The sequence below is a fragment of the Meleagris gallopavo genome, chromosome 10 (assembly GCF_000146605.3).
Source record: "Meleagris gallopavo isolate NT-WF06-2002-E0010 breed Aviagen turkey brand Nicholas breeding stock chromosome 10, Turkey_5.1, whole genome shotgun sequence".
NCBI lineage: Eukaryota > Metazoa > Chordata > Aves > Galliformes > Phasianidae > Meleagris > Meleagris gallopavo.
Genome location: NC_015020.2, coordinates 28289925 through 28306299, shown reverse-complemented (window position 1 = coordinate 28306299; position 16375 = coordinate 28289925). Strand labels below are relative to the sequence as shown.

At 37.2% G+C, this 16375-nt stretch overlaps 1 protein-coding gene across 1 annotated transcript in view; it reads left to right on the top strand.

Moving 5' to 3' along the window:
• Positions 1 to 1360: 1360 nt before the first annotated feature.
• Positions 1361 to 16375, top strand: part of LOC100540132 (adenylate kinase isoenzyme 5) — a 35425-nt gene continuing 20410 nt past the window's right edge. The window contains exon 1 of the mRNA XM_010716235.3: positions 1361 to 1457. Within this exon, the coding sequence (XP_010714537.1) occupies positions 1410 to 1457 (48 nt within the window). The 5' untranslated portion in view covers positions 1361 to 1409. The remainder of the gene's footprint in view (positions 1458 to 16375) is intronic.

Genomic DNA, 16375 nt, shown 5'->3' with positions numbered 1-16375 from the left:
GCTCACCATCTAATCATAAATCATTTGTGTTGTGTTTAAAGGCCATCTAGTTCAACTGCCCAGCAGTGAGCAGACATACTCTCAGGTATGGTCAGTCAGGTGCTCAGAGCCAGGTCCAGCCTGACCTTGAGTGGCTCCAGGGACAGGAAAAAACAAAACAAAACATAACAAAAAAAAACAAAAAACAAAAACAAAAAACAAACAAAAACAAAAACCCACAACATTTTTATCCTATCCAATCTAAATCTTCTCTATTTTAGTCTAAAATCTTTTCCCCTTTCCTCTCACAATAAACCCTTCTTTTTTTACAGACCTCTTTTAGATACTGAAAGGCTGCTATCAGGTCTCCATGGAACCTTCTTCAGGCAACCTACATACACAGCACTAAGCACATCTTGTATACCCCTTGGTGTTCCCTGTTGCTTCCTTTGGGAAAACAAGTGACTGAGCTCACCTGTGGCTGCAATGTTTTGAAACTTGTATGCCCATACAGTATTTTCTTACGTAGTTTCAATAATGCTGAGAAATATTCTCCTGCAGTCACACACCTATTTTTTAGTGTGAATACTTGTAGGACTTGGTTTAAGGCTGTACGTCTGGAAAGCACAGGAGACTGTTTCCTTCCTCACTGCCCAGGAGTGAGATAATCTAAGTGAGGTGATGATGCCATAAAACGATGGTGATGTCCATGCTATATCTTTGCTATACTTAGACAGAAGAATGGTGGTTAATCCTCCCATCCTTGCTAAGCAGTCACCACCCACCCACACGACTCCTCAAAATCCCTAGCCTGATTTTCTGTTATCCCGCACCCTCAGCTTAAATTAATTTTATAAAGCTCAGCCAGCCCAAGACTCCTCAGCAACTGAACTTTGTCATTCCCAGTGAAAGAGGCTCACAACTTGCTACACATGACACAAGGATAAGGGACAGAGTCACACTGTCATCTAGGAAAGGGATGGGAGAGGAACAAGGACTGTTGCTGCTGGAAGCATGCTGCTTTGGCTCCCATCAGCATCTCTCCAAGATCCATGTCTGCTAATCACTAATTAGTATTTCCTTTCTCTTTCCAAACTATGACTCATGCACTCCTCTAAGCTAAGATTCTTGTGGCAGTTTTACAATTGCAAGTCATAGCACACCTTGTCCAAAAAATTTACAATTTTCACTATTTAGTGTAACCATTACTGAAGATTTGTGGAAGCTTTTTTGAAGGCTTGTTAATGGAATACATTTCATTCAGGTATTTTAGCACATTTGAATGATTCTTTGGATCAAAGTTCTTGCATACATAGAGACAATTGGAAATACTAAAGAGTCCTATCACATGAACTGAAGATTTTCAACATTTCTGAAGTCTAATTTTCTTTCCTATTTTAGGGACAAATGAACTTGATTGCAGTCTGATTATGGATTCTGGAGATACTGCTTATACAGAATTTGACTTTGAAGACCAGGTAATTTCTTATATATATTATATATATGATCTCTTTCTAGACGATTTTCTAGATTATGTATATTGTGCTATACAATTTGTCTGAGCAGAGTGGCTGATCTCTGAACTTTAAGCATAGTTTAGCATAAGTGCTTTTAAGGGCAATAAGTAAATTTTGATCCACAAAGGTTGCTTTCTGATTATGAGAAAAGAATGAATATTTATTAAGATCCTATATCTCCCATGACTGTACACTGCTAACATTCGTTCATGAATTTTAAAATGTTGCCAAATGATTTTTGGAATGCACTGCAAGTCTACTCTATACTTAAGAACGGGATAAAACAATTTTCAAAAAAGAGGCATGGAATTACAAAACACAAAACAACTGAAACCAAGCACTCTTCCTTTGAAAAAGTCTACATAAAATTGGAAAAAAAAACCAACCCAAAACAGTGTGTTGAACCAGCTTTCTACCTATTCCATCTTCTACAGCCAAAACTAAGTTTTTTTTAATTTATACATATACTTTATATATATACACACATATATATTTTTAATATACACACATATATATACATATATATGTGTATGTATATGTATATATGTTCCTCATATATAGCAAGAAAGAAAGAAGGAAGAAAAGGGTATCATACCCCAAGGTATATGTAAAAAAAATAAGAGGGCTTGCATGTTTTGCAGTTTTGTGGAGAATCCAGCAAAGGGCCACTAAGATGGTTAATGGACTAGAGCATCTCTCCTAGGAGGAAAGGTTGAGAGAGCTGGCACTGTTCATCCTGTAGAAGGCTCAGAGGAAATTTCATCAGTGTGTACAAAAGTCTGGAAGAGGGGATACAAATACAACAGAGTCAGGCTCTCATCAGTGGCGTCCAGTGCCAGGTCAATAGGTGAGGTGCACAAATTGGAACACAGAAGGCTCAGTTTGAACATCAGGAAGCAGTTTTTCACTGTGAGAGTGGCTGAGCACTGGAGCTTTCCAACCCTTGCAATCTCAACCATTTGGTGATTCTGCAGCCCATCAAAAATACAGATCTGTACTAGAATTAAAATAAAACTGCATGAGAGTTAAGTATGGCTTGGGTACTATGTTAAGCATAAGTGTTGCTTTAACAGCACAGAAACAATATTATAGACTGACTATAATTATTAAAGACTGGCTTAATTAAGAAGAATTTCTTTTTAAAGCCATCTGCCTATCACACTGCTTACGATGGTGGTTTTGTAGGTTTTGGGTTCTGGCTTTTAATTTTTCTTGACTACCTTTGCATTTTCTTAACAAATGCCACCAAGATTTGAGAACAACTTGACAAAGAATTTTATTTTGTGTTTCTGTTATCATTTGTCAGTGTTCTCCTACACACTCCCCATTATTTGCAAAAAGTAACTTTTCTTGTGAAATTTTAAAGCAAGTGACAAAATTAGGACCAAAAAAACTGAATTTTCATCCACTATCATCCATCCGTTCATCAGTTTTCTTTCACTGTATTCAATGCAGTCCTTTATCCTCATCTGCAACATATTGCATGTTCTAGCCCTATTGATTCTTATTAATTTAAGATCCTTCTACTGCATGTTTTGGCTCAGTTATTTCAGTTTGGCTTTTTGTCAATTAGGTAGCATGCCTTTGTCTCCTAATCCTGATTTAAATCCTATTCTTTCATAAATCCTTCATGAAACATTCTCTACCCCAGGAAAGTTTGGATTATGCTGACCTTAAATCCGGCATTTTCAATGGCAAAGGCTTTTAGTAGATTATGAATTCATAAGAAATTATACTCTTGTTTCATAATATTTAAAATGCATTATAACATGAACAAGGAATTTTATAGTTATAAGATAACATTAATGGATACAGATATGAAAATTGTGCTAATTTATAATTTCCAGCTATATGTTTCCCTGATGATACACTGCACAGTCCTTAAAAGCATTGAAGAAGTTGTATGTTGTTCTTACATGAGCCAAAGAGGACGACAATGATGGGACCTTGTTATCTTCATCAATAGCAATTATTCTTTCTGCCAGATGTGGCTTTAGACTTTGTTATTTTATCAGACCTCCACATCAGCATTCTGCAAATAGTGTAATACCATTATTAAGCAGAGAAGGAGAAATTAAGTAAACACAGTGCTAAAAACCTTTCACTCATAAAGAGATACACAAATATGAAGTGGCTGATAATGGCCACCTTCAGCTGAAAGTAGAAATAATTGGTATTTACTAATGACTTAAAATATGTAAATATTTGTATTGTTAATATTTTTATATCCAGTTAATATGAGCTGTTTTATACAAATATGAAGAAAATATAAAGGAGAAAGCAATTACAACCATGTCATTAGGATCTAAATTTTGATATGATACAAAGAAATATTCTATATGGGAGCAGAGAAGGGAGAAATTACCATAGAGTCATCCCAGTTACCCAGTGTAAAAAACAAAGTTAGAAATTATTCTCAGGAAGAAAAGATCAATAACTCAATTCAGGAGTGAAGAACTGCTTACACTCAAAACTTAAGCTCGTTTTGACTGTGGCAGTGATTTAATACTCCAGCTATTTACCACATGCTGTTTACGAATTGTGTGAAGCATCAACAACCTTTACAATGAGAATTTCAAGTGGAAAAGGAATGCTTGTCTGGATACAAATGTGTCATGCAGTGATGTTATTGAATAGGAAATCTGTCATGAGAATGTGGGGGAAAAGAAGGCTTGTTTCTAAGCAACCTTACACAGCTGAGCTGCTAAAAATGTTTTTTTTTTTAGCAGAACATCTTGGTAGTCACTGAACAAGAGGAGCTGGAGGTTACAGCAGTACACAGCATGTACTGAAAGCAAAGACATTGCTGGGGATGAGTAGCACTCAACATAACTGAAGCAGGCATACACAGATACCTTTACATTTATTTGTTCTTGGAATGAGGTGGGAAAATCTGCAGTGTAAACTAAGCCAATGAAGAATCACCCGAATTCTTCAGACATACACAACTTCCAAAGTAACCTTTCTTGCTAGCAGGCAGGAACAAGGCCAACAAGTGGTGTGGTTCCACCCTCCTACACATTCATCACCTCAGTGAGGAGTGTTCCAAAACACAGGGAAGTGCTTTGAGAAATGCCCTGTACCTATCACTGAAACAGTGCAAAGTAGTACTACTGCAAGTTAAGATCTGGCTTTTCTTGAAGAGAGCACAGGGGACATTGAACATTCACTTATAAAATATATAATACAAAGTTCAAGCTTTTTCTGAGTTGTTTTTCAATTGAATTCATGTCACAACTGAAAACAATGTGATTATTTCCTGCTGACTATTCATGAATACTTCAGGAACCAGAACACTTGTAGTCACTAAGACCCTACAGCACTATAAGATAAGAGGGAAATACCAATTTTTTTTTGTTTGTTTTTTAAATAAAAACCAATCATTTCAAATCACTAATATATTTTTCTTTTTCTTCTCAGATTGATAGCTGGCAAATACTCTATTAAAGAACGAATAGGATAGCTATTTAGAATGACTGACCAAAAACATTCTTAACATTCTTTAAATAAATAAAAAAAAAAAAGACCATCAGTACTTCTTGGTGAGAATGCCTTGTAGAAGAACCTACCAAAGTTTCACATGGTCGTGCTCTCCTTAACCTTTGTTGGAACAGCAATTATACCACTCACAACTCAATTGAAAAACAAAGTACAGTAAGCTCTGATAAATCTCAGATATTTTCATGTGTATTAAGACTCAGGAAATATCTTTTTGGTCACTCATTTTAGGGTGCAACATAGTAGCTTCAAAGGGCTAAGCTTTACAGAATATTCTCAGTTTACAGCACTTGCTGTTGTGACAATTGTCTGTTTGGTCTAATAACAATTGTCTTTTGTTGCTCTCAAGTGTGATACAGGTTCTCACTGCTCACCGTGGCATTCTTTTATATTTGTCATTCAATTTCTCAGCTTTGCCAGAGAGGCTGTTAATATAACACCACTTGTTTCCAGTGATCAGACAAGTCTTATCTTTAAGAATTGGGTTTTTAATTAGAAACCTACCATTTGGTGTATTTTGAGTGCATTCAGGCTAAGAGGGAATATTGAAAAATTGGCTTCAGTGAATCCTATCAAAGACTTAGAGAACAAAAGAGCATCCAATTATTTTCTTGTGAAAACAAGGCTTTCGAGACACCTTAGCTAGTCTGAGGAATACTTAAACTAATTAATGAAGAGGTTATATGACTGTGAAACAAATACATCCCTAAACAAGTCATTATTAAACTGATACCTATAAAATGTAATAACATTGGTAAGCTTCAAGTAAATTCCTTTAAAATATACTTAGCTTCTAAGGTTTTCATTGAATCATACAATGGCTTGGTTTGGAAGAGAAGTATATCTCAAATCTACAAAACATGAACACAATTTTGTGCCTCAAGGAAAACTACAAGTTCGTAACCAAAGTATTTCTTCCATACCCTTCCAGTGTTAGACCACACTTCGGTAAATGCAGCAGCATATTCAAGAAATTGCTTACCTCCACCCCACTCTGATATGTCAAAAAATCTAGAAAAAGTAGATGTAAAAAAGCGTGAAAGATAATAAAGAACTTTCTGATCAGCAGTGACAAGCAAACTGTTGAATTAAGTAAATTGCATAGCCCAATCTTTGCTGCAAATGCAGAATGTTTTATAATTAGAAAATGTGACAGCTCACTTGAAAAGCAACAAGCAAAACCAAAGTTTAATGGAGGGAAAGATGGCCCTCAAAGAGATTTACTCTCATTATGATGAGAGGGAACAAGCTCTCGATTAAAAGCTGTTGCCATGCAGTGACAATTCTGCTTGCAGCTTGCTGTCACTTCCCAGAGCACATACATAAATCCGGGCTGCTGGGAACAGGAAGCTTTAAGCACAATGAAGAAAAGCAGACTCTGTTGCTACCAGGACTGTAACAACATTTCCAGCCTATCAGAGCACAAAACCTAAACTCAAGGGTGATGAAAATGCCCTAAAAGCTTATGCAGAAGCAAAACTCAAATATTCCTAAAATGAATGAGCAACAGCACATTTGAAGCTCATTTTAATTAAAATATTCTGGATTAAAGCAGAAGGTTATCATGCAGCATTTACTATGTTTTGTACCAGCACTTTGATTCTATTTTCTCTACATCTTCAAGACCCAACCCAAGATACAGGTACAGTGCTCCAAGCTGTTCCATTAAAAAGACAAAGAGCAAATGGCACATCCACATCAGCAGCGGTAGTTTTGATTGGAACTGCTGCATTTCAAAATTGGGCAAACATTGATGAAATTATTTAAAACAGCAGACCTACAGTACACTATATTAATCATCTGCTTTATCTTTGAGAATATAGGGAACATCTGGTATAACAGCAGCTTTATTCATACGTACAATACAGCACTAATCATTCCACATCTGACTAAAATGATCATAAGTATCCAGAAACCCTCTGGGTTTCTAATGTTCAATATCAGCTGTGTGCATTTCTCTTTCACTAGTAGACAGAGAAATCAAGTTGAATTATATCTTGTTTTACAGAGAAACTGTTTAAAAACAGGAGTGTGGCATAGAAAATGGACTCTGGAAAACTTAGAGGACAGTTGAGAAACTCTGTCCTTCAATGTTTGTTTTTGATAAAGAGCAGAGAAAGGCAGTCTAATCTTTAGGGATATCTACAAAACAGTGATAATGCAAAAGCATCCAGATAGATGAAAGAGCTGGACAGGCAAGCCTAACTACAGAGAAAAGATGCTTGATAGAAATGTACTGAAGTCAATGAACAATCTGTTCAGTTCAAGTTGTCATGGAAACTACCCTATTAAATGTTAAAAAAAAAAATCAGCTCTAGAAACAAAGTACTACTGTTTGCCTGTTACAAAGTGCACCCTTAATAAGCTCAAACTAAGTATATTTGGTGCTTCTGTATCATTTGGTTAGCTTGAAGGTTTCTGTCTTTCAAAATCACCATGGTGCACTGTACTAAAGGCACAAGAAAAAAAGCCAAGTACTTGCTTTTTCCCCATGCAAACCATAGCAAAATTGGCAAGAAAAATTGCCATGAGCTCAATTTGCATTTAATCTGGAAATAGTTGTTCTTCCTTTTGCAGAAATTATTTAGCTTTACTTTCTGATGCTGCATGTGTTAGGGGAATGAACTGCTCAGGATAGATGAAATCTTTGTGTCTCCATTTCTTTTCTGCATTTGAACACAAAGCAGTTCCCTGCCACTGTGGTCAGACAAGGCATGGCTACCCCTCAGTGAGGACAGGGTTACAAGGAGGATGAGCTCATGTGAGTTACTGGAGATTTAAACACATTGACAGCATTGTTCTTCAAGATGTGCCACATTTATGCTCTGCTGAGTATTTCTGCAGCAACTCAGGCAGCTCTGTGACTTGCACAAGATGCCTGTAGAACAAGACATTACAATTTACCCTATTTCACCTGCATTTTCCTGGAAATAGCATCAGGATAACATATACCTTTTTTCCTCATACTAGCTTGCTTCTCTGCTGGCAAATCTAGGGGCCTTCTCCTTCCACACACAAACAACTTTGCAGTTGAATTTATGAGTACTACTCATTACGTGCCTACTTTTACATTTCACATTGCTCCTAAAGCTGATAAAGAAACACACAGATGTTTCTAAATTCTCCTACATTTAGGCACATCAATCAGGGCTGCGGGCAGGTTCTGTTCACGTCATCCAGCACCCTCTACCAAAGTCCTTCCTTCAAAGTATTTCAGCAGCAATTCCTGTACTTTAAAGCATCGAAGAAGCAGCGCATTTTTTGTAGAAAATATTTATTGATCTCATTTTTACTTTTGTGTTTTAAATTGCAGTGATTACAAGGATACTATTTTGCTTTAATAGATACAGAACTGCTCTTTAAATAACTTATTTGCATTATTTTGAAGCAGCAGAATGGCTTCCCTGGGTACAGAAGCAATACTTGAAAAAAATCCTCAGTGTATCCTCTTGAAACCATGTATTTCCTATTTAGTTTATTTTTTCTCCTCATGTACCCAATGATTATGCAGTCATCTTTAGTAATTTGGGCTTACATCCTGGTTGTAAAGAGGAAGAACTGACCTATTTTTACTGTTCCTTCATAGTAGAGCATCTTGGATCTGTGGAGTTCTTAAACTTAAAATCCTTCTCAGCAGATTAGTTCTTTATGAATTCTGTAGAAAATTCTTTTTGAAAGCTATAAAGTACCTAATAAAACATAAATAGGTGTTCCAGTAAACCTACAACAGGCCTGGTCAAAATTTAAGCTGGTCTCAAAGGTTTTTGACAGAGAAAAAATTGAGCACAGCTGTCAACTTATATCTCAGTAGCAGCAAATCATTGATCCAAGGCCACAGGCTGCTCTTATTTTATAACACCCTGTTCACATCCTTCTCCATGCCAAGTTCTTCCAGGCAACGCTCTACTTCCATATTTTAAAAGGTGTGTTCTCATTAGCTACATTTCCTGGGTCTACATTTCTTCCCTCTTTCTCCCTGCTGTAATACTGCATGCTGTGTGTCTGTGCGTGCATCTGCTTTTCTGTAAATGGCAGATGTAACCGAGGCATAGCAACACTCACTGCCTCCAGACCTGATCACCTGCCACACAAGGGAGAGACGCCTGCTAACTTTTGCAGTGCTATCCTGAAATAAAACTGCCTCTCCCCCACCATGCAGTACTGAATTATGACTGGCAGTTTGAAGAACAGAGCTTTATAGCAAAATGTGTTACTGTGCATCTCGGATGAGTGCTGCAGCATGTGACACCATGTGTGGGTTAGAAAAAGCTTAGCAGGGAGCAAGAGGAAAGACATTTCTGAGCATACTGCCTGTTGTAGACATCGCTAGCAGAGGACAAATTCTTTCATCTTAAAGAATGATACAAAGGAAATGAAAACAGAAGATTACAAGTGAAAGGCACGTTCTGCCCTCTGCTCTTTGTTGTCTTTGTTCTTAAAGACAGTTTGAATTGCTACAACATCTTTAAGACTGAAGACAAGTTACTTTTTACAGCTTACCTCACCTGTCTTGGAGTTTCATTTTCATAAAGTAATAGAGCTGATGCTAATAAAATAAACGAGTGGTGAAGATGATGCATGCAATCAGAAGTATAACATCTTGTAGGTTATCTGTGGAAATTAACTGATGAAGTTTTAGTTCTTCCAAAAGAAGCAATTACTGAATTCCACTTTGTATGTTTCTTGACAAAGCACTTATATATTTGTGCCACAATCTTACTGGAAATTTAATTGAGATTTCATCTGTTCTCTAAACTAAAAAGCAAGTAGAACTGCCTTCCAGCTCTGCAGATAGTGCCAATGGCATGCAGTGTGAGAGACCCTTTTGTTAGCAGTGTCATTAGCAGCCTGAGAGCAGGAGCTGAGCAGCACTGAGGATGCAGTTGAAATGCACTGGAAAGTTTGCTGTTGCACTTTCCCCTGCTGCAGTGGCCTAATGTAAATTTAAGTTCCCCCATGGAAGCTTAAATGACCCAAATACTCCACACATAGAAGAATCATTTTAGGAGTGATAGCAAGTTACAGAAAAGAACCATGCTAAAAGAAGAAAGTAATAATTTCTGGGAATAACTTCATAGGTACAGAGAACTTTTATAACAATAGACCTACTGAAGAGTAACAAACCTGTATGCAGTACAGTATTTTAAAATGTGCAATAGATAATTGTGCACAGAAAATGTGGGCACCAAGTGTTGCCATTGCCTTCAAGTCACAAAGGCACATTGAAAAAGCCTCAGGTTCTTCAAGTCAGATTTTCAACCCAAATTCAGAGAGTCCAGTTTACCAGAACACTCACGCTGCTCTGATCATGCCAAGTGCTGCTACCCTACTGGAAAATGTGTTCTCACCCCAAATTCTAGGTTTGCCCTTTTAAAGTTCATTACTGTGATTCTTTTTTCCTATCATGATTATGTCCAGAAATCAATATGAAGCTAATACATTTTTCTTGCTTAATAATCACACACATTTTATGTCTTGCATGTTCCTTAAATCGAGATATATATGATCTTGGTTTGCAAGTGGAAATCAATTTGTTTTAACATTACTGTGTAGGTATAAGGTTTATTTTAAGAGGAAGGTAGCACAGAAATGCTCGTCTTTGCTAAAATCCCAGAGGCAAAAGGGAAATGCATTCTATAGATGTTATTACAAAAAACCATTTGGTCTGCACTTCCTGGTTGCATGCACGACAAACAAACAAAAATCACCTCAAATAACATTAGCACTGTTCTCTCATCTTAATTACTATTCATCTCTTTCGCCACAAGTAACTCCACTCCAATGAGCAGTATGAAAATACACCTTTGGGGGAGGAAAAACCTCCAAGTCAGGGTGTATTCATACTGTATCTCATTTACACACTTTCATTAGTTCTGGACCAGGGGAGGTCAGAGCACAGCAGCCCCTTCTTTCCAGAGCCATATTTCAACACAAAGTGTGCAGAAAGCAGCTCAGCTTCAAAAAGCTATTTGAGTCTTAAATCAAATTTAAAGGCAAGGAACAATACGGCTCATAAAACCAGCTCCCAGGGACCATTGCCCATACATAAAACTTGCAACTAATCCAGTGTACCTCATCAAAACCAAACGTTTGCTCTTACAGGAAAACAGGAATTTAGAAGACAAATTCCACAGCTCAGTGCTGACTGCACACAATTTCTTCTGATGCTCAGCTTCCCCCAGCTAATGCTTGCTCGGAGTCTTCACATTCTGTGATCTGAATGCAGATGAACTGCACCTATCAGGGCCCATTCCAATTTTCATAAGCAGAGACTGCATACATCTAATCTGAAAGAACTCCCCCTAACATTAGGCACATGCCTATTAAGCTCAGTTACAAACACGTGTCAAACTAAAACCACACAGATGGTGACAGACTGGACTGAGCTCAAGCAGAAAAGTTTTATACCCAGGTGATGCTTGACAGACACCTTACACTGCTTTCTGATTCCCCTGAACCACACTTAATCAGTGAGTTTACTTAGTTGACAGCTGAAGTTGATTTTAAGGTACTAGATGTAGAAGCATCATTTGCAAACACATGAAACTGAATTTCACATTATGTTATTAAGGACTAAGAATTCAAAGCAAACATACACAATTTAAACAGGTGAAAGTGAAAAATCTAAGTCTTAGGTCTGTCTTTTTCTTCCATGTATAGCTGTATTCTTACTGATAAGTCACTTAATATCTCTGTTGAAGTGCAGATAATGTCCTTACTAAAGGAATCACAGGGAAGATTTACGTGGAATTGCAGAACGCTTGTACTCATAACATAGCAAAAGGAGATCTAGAGCACTACAGCATGCTGAAAAATTGATGGTTACATATACCTACATCCCCATTGAAAGAATGCTGATGAGATCACTTTAATAAAGCCACATACTCAGTTCTTGCTTGGACTGCACACATGATATTATTTGTATTAGTTATACTTGTATTATTCCCTTTTTGTTACTCATATCTTAAGTTTTACTCTTAACAAATACTTCCTATGCAGAGAAACATGCTGTTTTCATTTGTTTAAAGGATTTGTGCCTGATATGTTCCATTGAATATTTATTTAATCTTTAAAATTGTGTGTAATTTTAGGCACAAGTCACGATGCAGTTTCAGTTCAGTCTCACTCTATTGCCAAATTAAGTTTGTAGATAAAAAGAGAATATAAGGTGTTCAAAACTGAGGAAAATAAGCAGTAGGATACAGAAGCAGCATGCATTTACTGCTATTCTTTTAGTCTATAACATATTTTGAGTTAGTTGTGCTTGAATTTGATTGAAATGTATCAATGTGTTATAGAAACAATGAATGTTCATTCTCTTCTCCAAGGACTTCAAAGACAATTGAAAAATATATTTTAATTTGAAACTTACAAAGTCAAAGGTGTAGAACAGTTTACTTGAAAAGTTCTATGCATATATACATACATATACACACACATGTGTATGTATATAGATAGATTGGTCTTCCCCCCCACGCACCACTCCCCCTTTTTTTTTTTTGAGCATATATTTGGATTTGATAATTGAACTGCCAGTATTGCACAAGTATGACAGACACACATGTGGAAAATATTCAGCTAATAACATACGGATTGCCTTCAGACTCAGATCAGCCTTATTTAGGATCCTGCCACATTTATTTTTTAAAATCTTCTGCCAAATAACTCAGAAGGAAAAATCTCACTGAAGAAAAACATGAAGTTACTTCCAAGTTCGATATTATCCAGATCTGTAATACAGATTGGTTGACTTGCTGAAGCATCAGATGGAGTATTCCTCCCAGGATTTGCTATCAGTGATGATTGGAACTGAACGATCTTTCCATACATAGCTTAGCCTCCTTTCTAATCTTAGTTTATTTTTGCCATTGGTAACTTTGGCTCAGTTGAATTCTCCTTGATATGTACAGATACATTCCTATTTGAGATTTCAATATGTACTGTGTCTTTACTTCACTGAACACTGCTTTATTAGCTGATCCTGTTGAGCTCATCCCCCTGTAGCTACGTGTCACTTGATTCATACAACTGTAATGCTTTATGCCATGGGATAGTATAAATGCCCACCTTCTGCACATTTCAAAAGTTATTCACACAAGCTTCTTCTTCTCCCTATGCAATCAGACTTCTCACTTTAAAATATCATTATATCCAAATTCTTTTCTGAGAACTGATGCAGTGCTGTAAAGGAGCTATATTAAGTGCTTTTCCCTGCAAATGTCATTGCTTTTATTGATACAGAGCTTTCTACACTGTTGTGCTGTTAAGGTTTGTTAAGTGTCTCTGAATAATCCTGTTTAGACTAATGAAAACAACTTCTCCCCCTTTCTCTGTTATACTACTCATAGCATTTTCTTTTCTGAAGGTTTTCCCTGATGCAAAGTGAATATTTAATCATAATTGTTTTGTTTCTTTGCCTCTGTTCTCCTTAACCCATGGTTATTTGTGCACTTTTTAAGGTTTCTAAGAGGAACTCTGCTATATCTGTTGAAAATTGAATAAAACGTATCAGGCACTTTACACCACTATTTTTACAAAGCATGCAGCAACAATAGGGCAGTAAGAACTTATTAATGTGGGAGGGAAAAAAAAAAGGACTGAAACAGAGACTGAAACAGAAAACCTCTCACCTCAGGCAACAAACATTCACAGCAATCATATTTGAATCCTAACAAAAAAGTCCCATTAGGAAAAAAAAATGTTTTACTGCTTTTTCTGAAGTGATATTTTGTAAGTGTTCAAGTTCACTAATAGCAAAACTCAGAGATTTGGAGAATTCTGTGTCATCTCCTTGTTGCAAACTGTGACTTTCTGTCAGTTTGTTTTATTATGGAAATAACCTCACATCCAGCAATGACAGGCACAACTTATACTCATTAACCTGTACGTACACACTGCCATTCAGTTATTTACTGCTAACAAGTTACATGACAAGCCAGAAGCCCGCATTTTCCAACTCTGAAGGCAAATATCAGCTAGAGACAGATGGAGAAGTTTGCTGGCTGTATAGAATCCAATATACTGTTTATATTGACAAAGCAGTTACGTGACCAGTGTGCCCCACTGACTGATATGTTTCCAGATAATATTTGTAGACGTTACCTGGCTTTAACAGCAGCTGAAATTACACTTTCCTCTAGAGCTCATTAGCAAAAGTTCTGTTCCTCACCTGGCTTTCAATTAAACACAAACAGCTATGCTAAGAATATTGAAACTGTTCTGCTACTCTGTCACTATATTTCTGATAGCAATAGCCAATTTATATTTTAGGATCCGGTGACACTAACTAAATCCAACAGCTCTTTTCCATACCACTTTGGCAACTGGGCAGAACAGTGCTTTCAAGCCAGAGATGAAGTTGTTACAAGTTAGAGACCTACTCCTGAAAACACACAATTAGATCTTGTCAAACGCGACACAAGCAGACTGGGATTAACCAGCCTCTGCCACTGTCTAAAAAGAACTACAGGCTATGAAGGCAGTATGCTCTCTTCACACAGATCAGCAGGCAAAGTGGCTGTACTTCTGGGGAGTTTGGGAAGAAAGGGGCAAGATGGTTCTCAGCTATGGAGGAGTATCTTACAATCAGAACCAGATTAACTGTGGCCTTATTCTTCTTCCTCCTGACTTTTCTCACAGCTCCACAAGAGATAAGCTGTCAGGACCTCTTTCCACTCTGAGTTGGGTGCCACTGAAATCTCTGCAAAAACAAAGTTTCGATAGTGACTTAGCCTCTGAATATGGGGAGCTTGTTCTGTCGAGGCCAGTAGCTCCACTCACACCAGACTGATGCTGAGTTGACTCCCAGAATCCTTTATTATCACCTTTATTATTACTTTTATTATCACCTGCTGCTCTGAGCAGCCCAGTGGGGTTACTGAGACAATTCCATTCTGCAATTACAGGGTAGAACAAAATACATGATTTGAAACTGCATTACTTGGTAGAAGTACTTCCTCATTCATCTGACTGTAGGGTAAACTTGCGACTGCAATCTTGATTTTTAAAGAAACTTTAAACTCTGTGCCTAAGACTATTTGCATTCATAAACTTCAAAGGCATGATAAAAGGCTGAATCTCAGACCAGGCTTTCTGTATGTAACGTGTCCTCTGCAAGGTATTCTTGTATGCAAGTATTCTTGTATTATTACTTCAAAGAAAAAGCGTGCATGGTTAATACTGTCACTTGAATTGCAGGGAAGAAATTAATCTTTTATTTTTACTTTATTTTCCCAAAATACTCCCCTCCAAACTTTCTTTTATTAGTAGTATGTTTTAAAAAGACAAAGTTAAAGCAGTTCTGCTGCAGCGTCATAGGCTGAGAATCACAGAATGAAAGCATTCAATGTGATAATGTAATGGCTTTTCAGCCTAATGAAGAGTGCTTGTGTTTCAGTGATAATGGGAAGACAGGGAGAAATCCACAAATGCAGTGCAGGACCCCCATGAATTAGAGCAGCCAGTAGTTTGTTCCTTCTGGTCACCACGCTGCTCATTCCACTTCATCTGTTCATGCAGCAATACACGTTTCTGACGGTGGCTATTTCTGCTTCAGCATAGTGTCAGAACTCCAAACGACTGCAGCCTGTTAACTCTATACGTGTGTTGGACATAACCTTGTCCACTCTAAATGTTTATTTTCAGAGAACCAGCATAATGTGTTTTGTGCTGATATTAGACATTGATCTTGTAAGATATGCATGTTATTGTCAAGGTTATGATTATTTTATGGACTCTATTATGGCAGTGATTATATTAATGTATTGACACTACATAACCTAGCCTATGTCCTGCATATACCTATATTGTTCTTATAACTAAGAACAGCAAACAGTTCTTGCTCTGACTCTCTTGCTGGTCAGTATCCATAATTCTTCAGTGGTTATATATACAGTACATGGCAAAATAATTCCAAGCGATGAGCATCAGGAAAAAAAAAACATACCAAGTTCTCCATTTCCCTTGCCTGATCCCTCTTTGTAGTTCTGCAGCCCCTGTAACAAGTTGCATCTTGCAATGTATTCTGAAGGTCAACAAATTCAAACTGTTTCAGAACAAAGACAAATTTTGTCTTTTCACTGTAGTTCACTTCTACCACTGCTCCAATGGTGCCTTTCCATCACTTATAGCTCATCACACCACCACACTTCAAAATCAATCCAGCATGTACCTGGGCTGCTTACATGATAGACTGGAACTGCATAGCTGGAAACTAGAACACACAAAGGTGTTCTTTACAAAAGAAGAAAAGATCGGGGCCAGTAAATTCCCCATTTACCTTGGGTTCTCCAGGTTGACATTCTACAGACACAAACAGCATTCCAGTGACATTGTAAATCATCTTTCAACATAGATTAAGGCTCAGAGGTTAGAAAATGAAG